Source organism: Eptatretus burgeri, chromosome 2 (genome assembly GCF_056783735.1).
Source record: "Eptatretus burgeri isolate ZD-2024b chromosome 2, Ebu_testis_v1, whole genome shotgun sequence".
NCBI classification, from domain to species: Eukaryota; Metazoa; Chordata; class Myxini; order Myxiniformes; family Myxinidae; genus Eptatretus; species Eptatretus burgeri.
In genome coordinates this window covers 160,127,076-160,146,560 of record NC_140962.1, presented here as the reverse complement: position 1 = coordinate 160,146,560, position 19,485 = coordinate 160,127,076, and the positions used below count along the sequence as shown (strand labels likewise).

Below are 19,485 nucleotides of genomic sequence, written 5' to 3'. Positions count from 1 at the left end.
AACAGTTCGAGCACTATTTGCCTGAGCTGGATGTGCAGTCCTTTTCTGTGGTTCGAGACCCTTTCACGGCTCCACTGGACTTGATTGCTGATGAAGATGATACAGCACAGGAAGAGCTTGTACAGCTCCAGCAGGATTCAGGAGTGCAGGCTCTTGCACGGATGAATTCATTGACGACATTCTGGTGCAAAATGCTGCCGTCATACCCAACGCTGTCACGGCGCGCCATTAAGGTTCTCATACCATATCCTTTATCATACTTTTGTGAGCAGTCGTTCTCCACCATGGTGGTGATTAAAACAAAGTACAGAAATCGCCTAGAAATGGGGCATGATATGATCCTGGCATTGTCATCTACTTCTCCACGAATAGGGAAGTTGGTTTCTGAAAAACAGGCTCATCCTTCTCACTGATATATCTAAATGTCATTCGGACTAAACTTCTGAAACATTCAACTGTACTATTTGGATACTGTCGGCTATTCTCCGTTTACTCTTCTATGAAAACATGACGATGGTGAATAAAGTAAACAGTAAATTTTATTGTGTCATATGAAATCTTATCTTATATATTATGAATTGGGTTTTGAATATTTTGGGTCGCGCGATGTAGAGAGGTTCTGAAATTGGGTTTCCACTAAAAAAAGTTTGAAAACCACTGTGTTAAGATATTGGGTTGGGAATTTTAACAGGCTTCCGCCGTCTTTTTACTGATTTATAAATGATCGAACCAAGCAATAACCAAACCAAAGAGTGGAGATGTAATCAGCCTTGGTATTTAAATTAGAAACATAAAAAATGTGAGAAATATCAAATAAGTCCTATTGAAGAAATAACCGGGGTAAAAGTAGATAAAACAAATAAGCGGATAAATTTAAGTACAAATAAATTGGAGGCTGTAAAGAAAAAAAATTAATATCCTTGAATGGACTGAAAACTTTGATGGTTATCAATTGAACAATGGAAAAATAATTTACTACAATCTCAAAATGATATGTGGCTCAGGAGGTGGTCAAATAAGGGCATTAAGAGAAGTTTATCATTTCATTTCTGCTCAACAAAGACACTTAAACCAAGAACTAAGTTCAAAGTTATTCTTTGTGAATATACTCGATGGAAATGAATGTTATAAGAAAATGAAGTTTTTCCCTATAGTAGAACATGGGCATATATTCGTTGGTTCGCTCTTTGAGTGGAATGAAAATATAAAAGGGAAGAAGTACTTTAATCAGTAAGTCTCAATCTTTCATAGTCTAAATTTTACATTTGCTTGTATGGGAGGGGGAGGGGATAGGTGGGGAGAAAATCAGTCTCAATTTTGCATTTACTTGAATGGGAGGGGAGGAGATAGGTGGGGAGAAAATCGGTCTCAATTTTACATTTACTTAAATGGGAGGGGAGGGGATAGGTGGGGAGAAAATCGCTCTCCTATTTTGGGCTTTTGGGGCTTGAGTCAGAAAGTTTTTTTCCTTTTTACCCATTCATTTGAATGGGCGTCCCAGAAACCCCATTTATCATCTACTCGGGGTAGGGTCAGGGTCTTCTGCTGGCAGAAGGAGGAAGAAAAAATACCACAAGATGATCATGACAGGGACTTTCATGAAGGAAAGCAGTGAATTTGAAGAAGGTGTGTTTGGGGTGGATTAACAGGGGTAGAAAAGATCGAGGTTTTGGATGGGGGAAGATAAGAGGTGGTGGTGAACAGCTGTCTTCAAGACCTGGAGGGAAGAGTGTGATTGAAGAGAGTGTGGGAGTTTGCTCCAAAGGTGGGAAGAAAGAGGAATGAAAGTGTGAAGGTGAGCAGTGATTCTTCATCTTGGTGGTAGTTTTACCAAAAGGGGGTTACTGGCGGACCTTGAGTGCCCTGGGGAAATATGGGGAGGGGGTAGCAGGGACAGATCACAGGCAGAAATGTAGGGGATGAGACCAGAGAGGAGATGGTAGAAGATAGAGAGACTACCGACTACCGACTTGCCTGCGGTGAGAGAGTGAGATACCCAGAGACTCAGCCTCATCGCAGGAGATACCAATGATCCAAAATGCCTTGGTTTCCACAGCTTGAACCTGAGAAAGATGAGAGGCAAGAGCACCAGTTCAGAGGGGAGAGCAGTAATCCATCAGGCTGTGGATGAAAGCTTTGTATGTGGTCAGGAGTTCAGGTGTTCCAAGGAATGACTGCATGATAGAGGATGCCTAGTCGGCAACTGGGTTTGGAGGCCAGCTTCGAAATGTGGCTTTCGCTGGAAAGATCATGGCAGATAGTGAGACCCAGAAGCTTGAATGAAAGGACTTCTTCAAGAAGATTGTTGAGAAAGTAGATGAGGGGGGGGGGGTTCCAGACGGTCCTTTTAGAGAGACATGGTGAGATTGTGACATTTGTCAGGATGGAAAGACATGTTCCACGTGTTGGACCAGTTTGTGATTTTACCCAGATCTGCAGAGAGCGAGGAGGCTGCTGCTTGCTGATCTGAGGGATGACAGATGGTATGGCAGAGGGTGGAGTCTTCAACAAAGAGATAAAGAGGATTTTCCAGAGAGTCGAATGGATCATTAATGTAAAGCAGAAAAAGAACATGGCCCAGAACACTGCCTTGAGGAACACCAGCCTGGACAGGAAGAGGGGATGAGAAGAGGGGATTTAGGGTCACAGGATGACTTCAACAGGAGGGGAAGTCTGTGAGCCATGAGTGGAGATGGCCTTGGATACCACAGGAAGAGAGTTTGGTGAGCAGGGCAGGGTGCCAGACTGGCAAAAGCACGCGATATGTCTAAGGATATGGCTCTGATTTCACGTCCGGCAGTGAGGACCTCCATCTATTGTTGGGAGAGCAGAAGCAGCATATCCCGGGTTGAGTGACCTGGTCTGACTCCAAATTGATGATCAGAAATCAAGCCATTGGTGAAGAGGAAGGATTTATTGACTGAAACAATGATTTATTCCTTAACCTTGCTGATGATTGGGAGAAGGCTGATTGGTCTCTAGTTGCAGCGAGCTGTCTTTCCACCTTTTTATGGAGGGCAGTAATGTTTGCTGATTTCCACTCAGATGGCAGATGACCTTTAGCAAATGAGTGTGTGAATAGAACAGAGAGAGGGTGAGCAAGAGCAGAGGAGCATGTTTTTAGAACACTTGGGCTGATTCCGTCTGGACTGCTTGCAGAATCTGAGTCGAGGTTGGACAGCAAGCTCTCCACCTTGTCAGGAGAAAAGAACACAGAGTCCAGGGACAGTTGGGTGTGACTGGGTAAGGTGGGTTCAGAAAGCGATGGGTTTTGGACACAAGATTTCGATGCAAACACTGAGTTTCAGTATTCAGCCTTTTCATGTGCGGTTTCAGCAGTGTGGCCATTTGAGGTAAGGGAAGGGATGGAAGGGGAACATACACCAGAAACAGATTTGATTAGACGCCACCAGGATTTGGAGGAGGGAGAGAGGTTTGAAAGTTCAGACTTGAGCTTAGAAAGATGCTGTTTTCTGGCTCTCCTGAGCGTACATACACACTTATTCCAAACTTTATGGAAGGAACTGAGATTACCCTCAGTTGGGTTTGCTTTCCATGAGGCAAAGGCGAGTTGTTTCAGGACAACAAGCTTCAGTGTACTATGGGCGGGAGGAAGGGTAGGACAACTGATGACAAGAGGGGATAAATCTGTGCATGAGTGAGAGCAAGTTTCTTTGAAAGAATTCCCAGGAGGAGGTGATGTTGGAGGAAGTAGTGATAGGAGACCAGTCTATAAGTTTGATGGCTGCTTGGAGACCCTGCCAGTCGGCTTGAGTAAAATGCCAGACTCGACGGCGGTGAGGTGGTTCTCTGATAACAGCCAGAGAGATGTCCACTTTGACAAGCATGTGGTCAGAAGAACCGATTGGAGCGCAGGAAGAATAGCAGATACTTTCAGGGAAGTTTGTCAAAATCAGATCCAGAGGAGATGGAGTACCATTGGTTTAGATCCGGGTTGGAAAATTGACCGATTGAGTCAGTTCTAATGAGTCGCAGAAAGCTTCTGTTGAAGTGCCATGACAGGTGAGAGAGGTACCCACACATAGCCAACTGGCATGATGATGATTGAAGTCACCACATATGAGGAAGAGAGAGTTTGGATGAGAAGATAGAAGTTGGTCCATGTTTTCTGATCGTGAGATGTAAATGGAGTCATCACTGTTTGGTGTACGGTACAGTACACATATAAACATGAGGTGGGAGTGGAGGGACGCCATAGCCAGAGATATTCCTCGGGGTGTGAGGGAGTGAGGGCAGTGCATGAAGAGTGAGGAATAGTCTTTGATGAAAGCAACTCCTCCACTAGGACGAGGCTCAGGTCTGTCATTCTGAAGGAGGGAGTAACCAGGGAGAGATACTCAGGAGTCAGAGATGTCTTGATGGAGGAAAGTTACTGTTAGGCAGATTATGCCTGGTTTGTCAGTGGCAACCTGTGTGGAAAGATCTGTAAGTTTTGAGCCAAAGCCCTCGATATTTGAGGTGCACACTCTTAATGAAGAGGGAAGGGAGGAGGCTTTGGGTGCAGGGGATGGTCAGGGATGGGGAGGGTAGGACAAGGGAGGAGGGGGGTTGAGGTCAGAGAGTTGTTGAAAGAGTGAGGGGCATTGCAGAATAGCTTGGGGAGGGGGCTGGATGAGGAGGAGAAAAGGCTCTGTGGTGCTGTGGGAGAGGGGGGGTGGCAAGAGAGGGGACAGATGGCAGTTGAGGATTTGAGGAGATGGAGTGATGAGATGGCGGTGAGGGGCAGGGGAAGGGGGCATCTTTGTGGATGAGAGGGGGCAACTTTGAGAAGGGTGAGTGAGGGAGGTGATTGGTGGGAGAAGGGTGAGTGGGGAGAGTTGAGGGAGAAAGGTGAGAGGGAGGCTGGGAGGGAGAAGAGTGTGATGGTTGCTTTGAGAGGGAGGGGTCAGAGGGGTGAGTTGGCACTGAAGTTGGAAAAAAGAATGGTTGACGGAAAGCGAACACTCATAGCAAACTGGGTGTTTTAAAATTTTTTGGGTCAGAGATGTGATTAAAGACATTTCTTGATGGATACAATAAAGGTGAATTAAGAGAGTAGAGAGAAGAAACACTGTAACACTTTTTTCGACAAGGTATGAAGGAAAGGTCGAATTGAGAGCAGTCTGTTGAAATAGAAAGAGTCGTGAATTATGATACAGTAATGAGAACCACACGTGTGAAAGAGGAAGATGAAGCATTATAAGAGATAGTTTTTATTAGTAGTAGTAGTATCATTGTTTGAGAGAGTTTTCAGCAGATTAGGTAATGGAGAGGTTGTATAAAAAATTGTGAGGTGAATGGTGAATTTGGATTGGTAAACGCAAGGGGTGGAAACAGATCACGTGGTTACGAGAGAAGCACGTGGCTACGGGAATTGTATCGTCAAAAGTGAATTTATTTATTTTAAATAAGGATTGCGTAACATTCGGATAAGGGAAGGTTGAAGTAAAATCGTGGAGGTGTATGGTGAATTTGGAACTGTAAACGCGGAGTAAAGCTGCTGGGTCGATTAAAAGTATCAGGAAGAGTCGAGAGACGTGGTTACAGGAGGTGGATAGATCGAAAGGATACAAGGAAGATTATTAATTTTTGATGTATCTTTGAAGAATAGGTAGATTCGGTAATGGAAGGTTGTAAGAAGAAATGGTGAAGGTAATGGTGAGAGTGGGTCAGCTCAAGTGGAATAAAGGTGGTGTGCTGACAGAAGGAGGAAGAAAAAGAAGAAGAAGAATCAGGACTCGTGGATATGCAGGGAGAAAGGTGGTTTTTTATTTTAATTTTTTTAATTTAAGACAAGAAACAATGTTTTTTTGGGAGGTATTGGGGTGTTGGAAAAGTGGGAAAAATAGGAATTGAAGGTAAAAGGGAGAGGATACAAATAAAAATGATCATACACCTAGAGGGGAAGGATGGGTAGGCCTCAAGGAGCCCGATAAGACAAGGTCGAGCGAAAACTCACGAAATAGCACGACTTTTTGAAACAAAACCGGACTAGGAACACACAGTAACATGTAGGTGAGAAAATAAACAGTAAAAACGGGACATATAACAACCGGAAACTTAACTTTGAGAAAGTCAGCAGAGCCCTAAAAGAGACCTACCGTCGCTCCAAACCCAGACCCGGAAGTCCATCGGAAGTCCAGAACTTTGACATGTTGACCTCAAAAATAGTTGGTTTCCAGATTGAATGTTGCACAATGCAATTGCTGCTTAATTTTCAGGTTAATCATGTGAAAATTGATGATTTTTTTCAGATGAAATTTAATGTTAAAAGTTTGACCTTGAGTTGACCTTTGAGCTTTGACCTCAAAAATAGTAGTGTTCCCAATCCAGTGACACAATATGCAAATCTTTTTCAAATTTCAAGTCAATCGGATGAAAATAGAGGACTTTAGTAATACAACCTTAGTTGTTGACCTGGGGCCTATGTTGACCTTTTGGTTGATGTTGACCTCAAAAACAATTGGCTAGTTGAATTCAATGACCAAATATGCAAATCCTCTTCAAATTTCAATTCAATCGGATGAAAATTGAGGATTTTAGAAATACCATCGAAGTTGTTGACCTTTGGCCTATGTTGTCCTTTTGACCCCAAAAACAATAAGCTTGTTCCTTTTGACAAACTCTACTATGTGGTGAAGTTTCGTGAAGATCTTGTTAAAATTGTGACCTGTTTGTGACTTGCAAAATCGAAGATTTTTCAAGTATATTGGTGAGTCGATTTTGTTTGTCTGTTTGTTTGTCGCAAACAGAGGTAACGAGTTAATGTTAATTTGTACATGTGTTTTCCAGGTATTCCTGACACGTGACCTCCTTCAATGATAAGTGTTTCGTTTGATCTCTCCAATTATAATTGGTTTCTCCAATTATATTAATAATTATTAATAACCATGTACATTAGGAAAAATTGTTTCCACATCATTCATCATTCATCCACACGTGGCATTACTGGTTGCAGTGAATACTTTTGTATTGTGGTGTGGAAGTAAAACAGGTGTACCGTTTCTAAAGGAGATACAAAGGTTGAAATACATTTTCAAGCTGATATTATTCTTCTTCGAATAAATAAATGTCATTTTCTGTGTGTCTGTGTCTGTCTTTCTGTGTGTCACACCAATCCCTCCAAAACTACTGGGCCAATTTCCACCAATGGTGGCACATGGACCAAGTTCGACCTCGTGGTGAAAATGCGCTACTTGATTTCATCTGTAGTTGTGAGGGTTCGGGAGTGAAGCTTGATGAAAATTCTCGAGGTAAATGTTTATCGTATAGTACCACCTGGTGCTGATGACAGGGTATTACAAGTCAGCTGCGGAGATAACTTGCATTGTTGCACCAGACATGTCACCAGACAGTGAGAAGCAACAAAGGCAACCTTTACTGATCAGAGGAGGCAGAGGAAAGGGGAGTGGGACTCCGAAGGGAGGGGAAGGGGTGGAGTAGGACTCCAAAGTGAAGGGAAGGGGCGCAATGAGACGAAGGAGGGGAAGAGGTGGAGTGGGAGTCCGGATGGAGGGGGAGTGGGAGGAGGGAAGGGGTGGAGTAGGAGTCTGGGAGGAGGCGGAGGAGGGTGGGATTAGGGAGGGGAAGGAGCCGGAGGAGGACCCGGCATTGCCAGCGGGAGTAATCTGGGAGCTAACAGAGATTTGTATTACATCTCGAGTACAAAGGGTTTGAGAGCTGAACTCATCAGATGGTGGAATGGGGACCTCCGAATGACACATCTTAAGTTTTCCAATTGGTGCATTAAATAGGGGGCACTGCTTGAAGTAACCCCTAAAGTCAGTTTAAATTTCATTTTTGAGTACATCGATCAAACTGATGCCAAAAGTTTCATTTTGGTGCTGTGATTACAGATCTGCAATTCTTAAGTGACTAATTTGGTGCAAAACGCATTTAAGGATGGCCTCAAGGGGCTACTTTCACATTAAAATCACATCTCAAGTACATCAATGAAACTGTGTTGAAATATTACTTGGACCTTCCTAATGAAGGATCAGTAGTTCTAAAGTGACTCTTTTGGAACAAACCCCATTTAAGAAGGGGTCACAGGCAAATACCTGTTTCTGGGAAATTAACATCAATAGAGAGCAGGTCATGGTGAAACAAAGATCATTTCATATCGAATATTTATAATGTTCCTTGTAATTAAACCAATAAAATGTGTAAAATTGTATCAGGTATCAAATTTTGCATTACATTCTGAACTTAAAGAAAATTATGGTTGAACTCCTATTTATGTTCTCTGGTAACATGATAAGAACATGTATACTTTTAAGATATGAAAGATTTAAAACATATAGAATGCCTTAAAATTTGACTGATATAATAGAAGAACAAAGAAACTGTCAATTTAACTTTTCTATCAACCATGTATATTTTCATGATAAAATCAAGTGTGACATGCCGATCAGGCGTCGATACATAAAAGGAGCATCAGTGATCAGTAAAAGTAATTGGACCTGGCATTTTTCCAACACATTCAGTGCATATGGAACAAGCATCATGAATCACGAAAATTTAAACAGTTTTTCTCGTCTAATGTTTCACGTTTTTGGCAAGAGGGCATCCACGAAGTGGCTATTGTGGTAAAACATTTGTATTTAATTATATGTTGCAACAGGACACGAACATGCCTATTTATTCAAGTGGATATGCTCTTTGGAAACCAAACTTTTGTCATGTGTCAACTATGACGACCTTTTGATATCCATATCCACATCATGCTAAATTTTAAAATGATATCAATCTATCGCTAAAACTTACAAGACAAGACATCAAAACTGCTGATGAGTCACACACATACTGTGAGGCAAAAGTTCGATTCCTATACTGTGAATATGTCTATAATCATGAGTTCACTAGTATTTATTAGTGTTGGTATAATTATGGGTTCAGCCTGCCTGTCTGTTACAAGATTCTAGTCATCCTTATCAGAACTGTCATCTTCATCTGAAGATGCAATTTCCAAGTCATCATCCTCTTCCTTGTTCATTGCTTCTCATTCCTCTGTCTCTGGGATAAGGCTTTTGGGAAGTTGTTCCCCTTCAAACCAAACCGGTTTGTGACGGTCATCAACTAACTGCCAGCCATTTTCTTCAGTTGGATGCTGCTCCATATGATTTTGATCTGTTCTTGCCCACATGTTGGCAACAAAGGAAGCACACTTAATGTGAGTATTGAGCTCATCTTCGCAAGGTGGTAGTCCAATTGCAACCATCCCCCTCAAATTGGCTGGTAGGTTTTTTTTTTCCATTTCCCTTTGATCCGTATCTCTTCATGAACTTCTCGTACCTACACTCATTCAGGCTGGTGTTTGCACTATCCTTAGCTCCATACATTGTTTCTTCTTACATGGGTTTTGCACCAAAAGGTTCACTTAAGAACTACTGATCCTTCATCAGGAAGGTCCAAATAATATTTCCACAAAGTTTAATTGATGTACTTGAGATGTCTTTCAAATGTGCTAAAAATAGCGCCCTCCTTCGGCCGTTCTTAAATGGGGTTTGCACCAAATTCGTCACTTTAGAATGACACATCTGTAATCGCAGCACCAAAATGAAACTCTTGGCACCAGATTGATCGATGCACTCAAATATGTAATTTAAACTGACATTGGGGGGTCCTTCAAGCAGCGGCCCCAACTTAATGCACCAACTGGAAAACTTAAGAATGGTCATTCGGTGGTTGGGATGGGGACCTCCAAACCTTTTGTACTCGAGATGTAATACAAATCTCTGTTCACTCCCAAATTCGAGGAGGTCCCCAGATAATGGTAAATATTTTGAAAGGAGTCAGGAGTGTTAAGGATTAATGCATATTCAGTTTGGACAAAATGTGATGTGGAATGAGGGTGCTGCAGTGGTGATGTGGAATGAGGGTGCTGTGGTGGTGATGTGGAATGAGGGTGCTGCAGTGGTGATGTGGAATGAGGGTGCTGAAGTGGTGATGTGGGATGAGGGTGCTGTGGTGGTGATGTGGAATGAGGGTGCTGCAGTGGTGATGTGGAATGAGGGTGCTGCAGTGGTGATGTGGAATGAGGATGCTGAAGTGGTGATGTGGGATGAGGGTGCTGTGGTGGTGATGTGGAATGAGGGTACTGTCGTGGTGATGTGGAATGAGGGTACTGTCATGGTGATGTGGAATGAGGGTGCTGTAGTGGTGATGTGAAATGAGGATACTGTCGTGGTGATGTGGAATGAGGATACTGCAGTGGTGATGTGGAATGAGGATACTGTAGTGGTGATGTGGAATGAGGATACTGTAGTGGTGATGTGGAATGAGGATACTGTTGTGGTGATGTGGAATGAGGGTGTTGTAGTGATGATGTGGAATGAGGGTGCTGTCGTGGTGATGTGGAATGAGGGTGCTGTAGTGATGATGTGGAATGAGGGTGCTGTCGTGATGATGTGGAATGAGGGTGCTGTCGTGATGATGTGGAATGAAGGTGCTGTAATGATGTGGAATGAGGGTGCTGTCGTGGTGATGTGGAATGAGGGTGCTGTCGTGGTGATGTGGAATGAGGGTGCTGTAGTCGTGATGTGGAATGAGGGTGCTGTAGTCGTGATGTGGAATGAGGGTGCTGTAGTCGTGATGTGGAATGAGGGTGCTGTAGTCGTGATGTGGAATGAGGGTGCTGTAGTGATGATGTGGAATGAGGGTGCTGTAGTGATGATGTGGAATGAGGATGCTGTAATGATGTGGAATGAGGGTGCTGTAATGATGTGGAATGAGGGTGCTGTAGTGATGATGTGGAATGAGGGTGCTGTCGTGATGATGTGGAATGAGGGTGCTGTAGTGATGATGTGGAATGAGGGTGCTGTAGTGATGATGTGGAATGAGGATGCTGTAATGATGTGGAATGAGGGTGCTGTAATGATGTGGAATGAGGGTGCTGTCGTGATATAGCATGACAGACAGTGCTGTCAATATTGGTCCCCACACGTCACGAGGTTTTTGTGAAACAAGAATGGACACAGATTTTTCTCAGAACTGTGCAGTTTCCACTGGGGGCTCCATTGGGCGTGGTATCATGGCGAAGGGGTGGGAGACGTGTGAAGCTTCGGTTTCGAGCTATTTAAAGTTATCCTCGTGATAGCTTGAGCTGTCACCACCAAAATGTTGTTGGCACTGTTGACGACGTTGTCGGTGCTGGTCCCGGTGTTCCAGGCCGCATTGGTTATTTCTCCAATCAGGGATGGATCTCCGAGATCTGTAAGTGGAGGTCAAACCTCATTTCGTCGATTTCGATCCAAGTTTGTTCTCACTTCTCCCAGATTGTTCATCTTCATTACTCGTTCTATTCACGTGTTTTCGGTTTTATTAGAAAATGTAAATTTCTAACCTGCCCTCGTTTCTGATATCGTTTGAATACAACTCAGGTAAACGACGAAACACCTTTCCGTGCACTTTGGTTCGTTCTCTTTCATGATGTTTCACGAGACGTGTTCGATCGTTCCTCATTCGCGCTCTTTCTCACACTTTATGTCACTTACTGGTGGTGGCAGTGAACGCGGTCAAACAACCCTGATTATCCCACTGCGGTTACCTGTGGAATGTGTTGCAAAACTCAACTAAACCAAAATATTTTGGGCAATTGGAAACACTTTCCTGCTCTCTCTCTCTCTCTCTCTCTCTCTCTCTCTCTCTCTCTCTCTCTCTCTCTCTCTCTCTCTCTCTGTCTCTCTGTCTCTCTGTCTCTCTGTCTCTCTGTCTCTCTGTCTCTCTCTCTCTCTCTCTCTCTCTCTCTCTCTCTCTGTCTCTCTCTCTCTCTCTCTCTCTCTCTCTGTCTCTCTGTCTCTCTGTCTCTCTGTCTCTCTGTCTCTCTGTCTCTCTGTCTCTCTGTCTCTCTGTCTCTCTGTCTGTCTGTCTCTGTCTCTCTGTCTCCCTTTCTCTGTCTCTGTCTCTGTCTCTGTCTCTGTCTCTCTGTCTCTCTGTCTCTCTGTGTCTGTCTCTGTCTCTCTCTGTCTGTCTGTCTCTCTCTGTCTCTGTCTCTGTCTCTGTCTCTGTCTCTGTCTCTCTGTCTCTCTGTCTCTCTGTCTCTCTGTCTCTCTGTCTCTCTGTCTCTCTGTCTCTCTGTCTCTCTGTCTCTCTGTCTCTCTGTCTCTCTGTCTCTCTGTCTCTCTGTCTCTCTGTCTCTCTGTCTCTCTGTCTCTCTGTCTGTCTGTCTGTCTGTCTGTCTGTCTGTCTGTCTGTCTGTCTCTGTCTGTCTCTGTCTGTCTCTGTCTGTCTCTGTGTCTCTGTCTTTCTCCTTTCCAGGGAAACCATTCCATGCATCATTAACTACTCTCCGAGTGAAAGTCCCCTACCTTACTACCGTCTTCACTCTCCTCTTCTTTACTCTCAGGCTATGGCGCCTGGTTCTATCACCGTCTACTCTGTTGAATAATTCATCTTCACTTATTTTATTTTTACCTTTCATTATCTTAAACATCTCTATCATATCTCCTCGTAACCACCTCCTTTGTAGTATATAAAGCCTTGTCTCCTTCAACCGCTCCTCGTAGCTGAGTCCAGCTAGGCCTGGAATCAATCTAGTATCCCTGCGCTGCACCCTCTCTATGGCATCTCTATCCTTCCTGAGTTGTAGTGACCAAAACTGCACACAATATTCCAGATGTGGCCCTCACCAAGTTCCTGTACAATGTTAACACCACCTTTTGATTTACAATTGATCCCCCTCGGAATACAACCTAAAACCCTATTTGTTTTACCCTATCGCTGCCTGACATTGTGCTGCCTGCTGACCTCACGAATCTATGACCACCCCCAGATCCTTCTCCTGTGTGACACGATCCAACATTACCCCTTACATCCTGTAATCTCTATTTTCATTGTTCTTTCCCATCCCCAACACCTTAAACTCCATCTGCCAATGTATTCGAGTATCAATACTTTTCTGAACCTGATCCCTTCTCCATTATTTACCTTACCTCCAAGCTTTGTGTCATCTGCAAATTGGGAAATCCAACTCTTAACCTCACTATCCAAATCATTGATACAAATGTACACCACGGTTGGGAGCAGTACCACCTCGGCCGGGGGTAACACCGCCATGGTCTGGGGTAACACCGCCACGGTCAGGGGTAGCATCGCCACGGTCGGGGGTAACATCGCCATGGTCGGGGGTAACACCGCCACGGTCAGGGGTAGCATCGCCACGGTCGGGGGTAACATCGCCATGGTCGGGGGTGGCATCGCCTCTGTCGGGGGTGACACCGCCTCGGTCAGGAATGACACCGCCTCGGTCGGGTGTAACACCACCTCAATCGGGGGTAACATCACCTCGGTTGGGGCAACATCGCCTCGGTCGGGGGTAAGATCGCCTCGGTCGGGGGTAACATCGCCACGGTTGGGCGCATACATGTATTCCATCTCATCGAGTCAATAATATGAACATAAAAATACAAAATCACTAAAAATCTTCAATTGCTTTCATTTTTTGTTTTCAAATGAGATTTTGTGTCCGTGATAAAAGCGATGGAATATAATCATCACAACTGCTCGAGCAATATTTTTATAATCTGTCCGATGTACATTCCATACTTATTTTATCACATTTATTTGTACTGATGTTGTGTATATCAAAACATGCATTCAAAATCCTCCAATCGAGGGGATGTGGACACACAAACGTACATTTCTCAAAATGAGAGAGGGGAAGAAGGGGGGCATGCAGAGGTGGATAGGGGGCTGAAAGTAGGAGATAGACAATAAATAATGTCAGACATTCTACATGTACGTGCTGGCAGAGTAAGCAGCTAACCTGTACAGTGTACATACTTGTACACATCATACCCTCAACATGTTTTACAAGCCATCTTTGCCGTACTAACATATTTAAAATCTCATAGCTTCAGGGGGCTTCACTTCTCAGGGGTGGGGTTGTACAGCACCCCCCCCACCCCTACCAATCCCTGTCCGAGTGTCCCTTCTTATTTTACATGAGAGTTTGTTACCCTGCTTGCTCTCTCTCTCTCTCTCTCTCTCTCTCTCTCTCTCTCTCTCTCTCTCTCTTTCTCTCTCTCTCTCTCTCTCTCTCTCTCTCTCTCTCTCTCTCTCTCTCACTCACTCTCTCACTCTCACCCTCTCTCACCCTCTCTCACTCTCTCTCACACTCTCCCTCACCCTTTCTCACACTCTCTCACCCTCTCTCACCCTCTCTCACCCTCTCTCACCCTCTCTCTCACCCTCTCTCACCCTCTCTCACCCTCTCGCTCTCTCTCCGCCCCCCATGTTGGATTTACCCAGCTTGGCTCTGGTTGTTGCTGATACACTAACCAGTGTTTGTTTTGAATTCCTGCTGATGGAAGCTCAACTTATCAGACTTGGCAAACTTTGATTACATATTGACCCACTTTATCCTTGTTTTGCAGCGTCGGCAGGTCGAAGACCATCAACAGGTACAAAGCACCAATGAGGGTCATTGAACCCCGTCGAACATACCAGTACTCCAACACAACAACAATTTATAATTTTCAAAACATCACACAACCACTTTTATGAAACTCTCCACGAGTCCCTCCCTTGGTCACCCGTCGATCATTTCCAGATTTGTTGTAATTTTGTTTTTGTCACTTTGAGACCTTTCTCGAGAACGCTGCAAGGTCTCTCGAGCTGCTCACTCTGCACACATTGCTTTACCAACACATCTACATCCTGTGTCTCCTGTCCATCACGTGTTCATTCAACAAGCTTTCGACCCAATCATTCCATTTATCCGTAACTTGCTCATGACGTCACGTGTACCTTCGACTCCTCATGCGGCTACTCGTGTATCCATTGATGTTTCGGTGTCTTTGTGGTTCTTTTGAACCATCTTTGATGGTGCGGTCGTTTTCACACATCGGCAAGGATTCTGAAAGCTGTCGTTCTGGTGTGGTGCTGAGGGGGACACTGTATAATTAAACACACCGCCATTGTGAACCGGAGACGTTAAAAGCTGGGTGTCTTCAACGCCTGCACTCGTGAGGACAGTAATTGTAACATCATAAGATTAGGCCCTTTGGCTTTGGTTACATGGTCTCAATTAAAAGACAAGGGTGTAAAGGCAGTGAATCATTGGACACCTGATCGATGAGTTAAATAGGTGGAGTTAAATAACAGGTGAAAGTGAATAATTCGACTGAACCTGATTAGTTCCATCTTCGTGGTTTGTCCCATCACAATGTGTGAACGTCTTCTGCAATTCAAATATCCCACCTGCTTCTCCATTGTCAACTAATCTCTTCGTAATCAATACAAAAGAACACTGTTATCTCCTAATGTTCTTGAAATTAATATATGTTCACTCATAATCTCCTAATGTCCTCAAAATTAATGTAAAAGTACACTCATATCTCTTAATGTCCTCGTAATTAACATTAAAGTACATTCATATCTCCTAATGTCCTCGTAATTAATATAAAAGAACACTCATATCTAATGTCCTCGTAATTAATATAAAAGAACACTCATATCTCCTAATGTCATAATTAATGTAAAAGTACACTCATATCTCCTAGTGACCTCGTAATTAATACAAAAGAACACTCATATCTCCTAATGTCCTCATAATTAATATAAAAGTACACTCATATCTCCTAATATATTCATAATTAATATAAAAGGACACTCATGTCTCCTAATGTCCTTGTAATTAATATAAAAGAACACTCATATCTCCTGATGTCCTCATAATTCATGTAAAAGGACACTCATATCTCCTAATGTCCTCATAATTAATACAAAAGAGCACTCGTATCTCCTAATGTCCTCATAATTAATATAAAAGTACACTCATATCTCCTAATGTATTCATAATTAATATAAAAGGACACTCATATCTCCTAATGTCCTTGTAATTAATATAAAAGAACACTCATATCTCCTGATGTCCTCATAATTAATGTAAAAGTACATTCATATGTCCATATGTCCTTGTAATTAATATAAAAGAACACTCGTATCTCCTAATGTCCTCGTAATTAATATAAAAGAACACTGGTATCTCCTAATGTCCTCGTAATTAATGTAAAAGTACACTCATATCTCCTAATGTCCTCATAATTAATATAAAAGAACACTCATATCTCCTAATGTCATAATTAATGTAAAAGTACACTCATATCTCCTAGTGTCCTCGTAATTAATACAAAAGAACACTCATATCTCCTCATGTCCTCATAATTAATATAAAAGTACACTCATATCTCCTAATGTCCTCATAATTAATATAAAGGTACACTCATATCTCCTAATGTATTCATAATATAAAAGGACACTCATTACTCCTAATGTCCTCAAAATTAATGTAAAAGTACACTCATATCTCCTTGTGTCCTCGTAGTTAATACAAAAGAACACTCATATCTCCTAATGTCCTCATAATTAATGTAAAAGTACAACCATATCTCCTAATGTATTCATATGTAATATAAAAAGACACTCATATCTCCTAATGTCCTTGTAATTAATATAAAAGAACACTCATATCTCCTAATGTCCTCATAATTAATGTAAAAGTACACTCGTATCTCCTAATGTCCTTATAATTAAAATAAAGAACACTCAGGTCTCGTCATGTCCTTGTAATTAACAATAAAGTACACTCATATGTCCTAATGTCCTCGTAATTAACATTAAAGTACACTCATATGTCCTAATGTCCTCATAATTAACATTAAAGTACACTCGTATGTCCTAATGTCCTCATAATTAACATTAAAGTACACTCATATGTCCTAATGTCCTCGTAATTAACATTAAAGTACACTCATATGTCCTAATGTCCTCGTAATTAACATTAAAGTACACTCATATGTCCTAACGTCCTCGTAATTAACATTAAAGTACACTCATATGTCCTAATGTCCTCGTAATTAACATTAAAGTACACTCATATGTCCTAATGTCCTCGTAATTAACATTAAAGTACACTCATATGTCCTAATGTCCTCGTAATTAACATTAAAGTACACTCATATGTCCTAATGTCCTCGTAATTAACATTAAAGTACACTCATATGTCCTAATGTCCTCGTAATTAACATTAAAGTACACTCATATGTCCTCATGTCCTCGTAATTAACATTAAAGTACACTCATATGTCCTCATGTCCTCGTAATTAACATTAAAGTACACTCATATGTCCTAATGTCCTCGTAATTAACATTAAAGTACACTCGTATGTCCTAATGTCCTCGTAATTAACATTAAAGTACACTCATATGTCCTAATGTCCTCGTAATTAACATTAAAGTACACTCGTATGTCCTAATGTCCTCGTAATTAACATTAAAGTACACTCATATGTCCTAACGTCCTCGTAATTAACATTAAAGTACACTCATATGTCCTAATGTCCTCGTAATTAACATTAAAGTACACTCATATGTCCTAATGTCCTCGTAATTAACATTAAAGTACACTCATATGTCCTAATGTCCTCGTAATTAACATTAAAGTACACTCATATGTCCTAATGTCCTCGTAATTAACATTAAAGTACACTTATATGTCCTAATGTCCTCGTAATTAACATTAAAGTACACTCATATGTCCTAACGTCCTCGTAATTAACATTAAAGTACACTCATATGTCCTAATGTCCTCGTAATTAACATTAAAGTACACTCATATGTCCTAATGTCCTCGTAATTAACATTAAAGTACACTCATATGTCCTAATGTCCTCGTAATTAACATTAAAGTACACTCATATGTCCTAATGTCCTCGTAATTAACATTAAAGTACACTCATATGTCCTAATGTCCTCGTAATTAACATTAAAGTACACTCATATGTCCTCATGTCCTCGTAATTAACATTAAAGTACACTCATATGTCCTCATGTCCTCGTAATTAACATTAAAGTACACTCATATGTCCTAATGTCCTCGTAATTAACATTAAAGTACACTCGTATGTCCTAATGTCCTCGTAATTAACATTAAAGTACACTCATATGTCCTAATGTCCTCGTAATTAACACTAAAGTACACTCATATGTCCTAATGTCCTCGTAATTAACATTAAAGTACACTCATATGTCCTCATTTCCTCGTAATTAACATTAAAGTACACTCATATGTCCTAATGTCCTCGTAATTAACATTAAAGTACACTCATATGTCCTAATGTCCTCGTAATTAACATTAAAGTACACTCATATGTCCTAATGTCCTCGTAATTAACAATAAAATACACTCATATGTCCTAATGTCCTCGTAATTAACATTAAAGTACACTCATATGTCCTAATGTCCTCGTAATTAACATTAAAGTACACTCATATGTCCTAATGTCCTCGTAATTAACATTAAAGTACACTCATATGTCCTAATGTCCTCGTAATTAACATTAAAGTACACTCATATGTCCTAATGTCCTCGTAATTTACATTAAAGTACACTCATATGTCCTAATGTCCTTGTAATTAACAATAAAGTACACTCATATGTCCTAATGTCCTCGTAATTAACATTAAAGTACACTCGCATCTCCTAATGTTTTGCTAATATGTAGCAAAAAAACCCAAAAACGCTCCACTCCAGTCCAATCCACCACTCTCCCCTGTCCTCTCCTTCACCCCTTTGTATCACTCCACTCCACTCCACTGCTCCACGCCCCCCCCCTCTCCCCCTCCCCCACCACCTCAAGTCCTCCTCCAAACCTCTTGACAGACTGAAATGTTTGTTTGAATCGACTGTTTTGTCACTATTCTGACATTCATTCACCTTTTGTTTTGCTGCAATTTGTACTCAAAGGACATCTCCAAGGATGGAATCGACATGCACAGCGTGCACATCGTTTCAACGATTACGTCACGCTTCGCTAACACCGTCACCACGAGTCGTCTGAAGAACCAAAACTCCGATGCCAGAGAAGTGAAGTTTCAGTTGCAGCTCCCTCCTCACGCCTTCATATCCAACTTCACCATGTGAGTCATGTCTGAGTACTGATCCTGTACCTCAGAAGCACAAAATCACGGTCTACAAGCCCATCGTCACCGTAACTCTAACCACCTCGTCACGTTAATGTCCGTTTACCTAGAACGTACACATGCTCTTGGTAATATCCTCCACTGAAAAGCCACTTACTCAAGAACCCCCCTCTTCCAGGAGCCTCGACAATGGATACAAAAAAAATTAACTCCTCAAATCCTCAACAACCGTGTGGCTCACATCACAATGAAGAACAGACATTGAGACGCATTAAACACTTGCACTTGGAAACTGAACCTTGACCGTGGGAAGGTTGAGGTTCATCTTCGGCTGTGGGAGGTCCAGTAGGACCATGATGCTCATGTGCTTCACCTTCGGTTGAGCATTTTATTTCATTTAAAAAAATTACAAAAGTATTCCTTAAGCACCCATCCTGGATGTGTTTCCACCTCACGGGGCCTTCCTTGTTGACCGTGTGGCAGTTCGATCACCCGAGTTGGCTCGACTCAATGGAACCACTCATGTTGGTTCCAAAACACACTTTCGATTTATCACAGAGT

At 42.1% G+C, this 19,485-nt stretch overlaps 1 protein-coding gene across 1 annotated transcript in view; it reads left to right on the top strand.

The window, feature by feature from the left end:
- Positions 1-11,057: 11,057 nt before the first annotated feature.
- LOC147033719 (inter-alpha-trypsin inhibitor heavy chain H3-like) overlaps positions 11,058-19,485 on the top strand; it is a 128,401-nt gene continuing 119,973 nt past the window's right edge. The window contains exons 1-3 of the mRNA XM_085871865.1: positions 11,058-11,214; positions 14,376-14,402; positions 18,749-18,921. Of these exons, the coding sequence (XP_085727991.1) occupies positions 11,119-11,214; positions 14,376-14,402; positions 18,749-18,921 (296 nt within the window). The 5' untranslated portion in view covers positions 11,058-11,118. The remainder of the gene's footprint in view (positions 11,215-14,375; positions 14,403-18,748; positions 18,922-19,485) is intronic.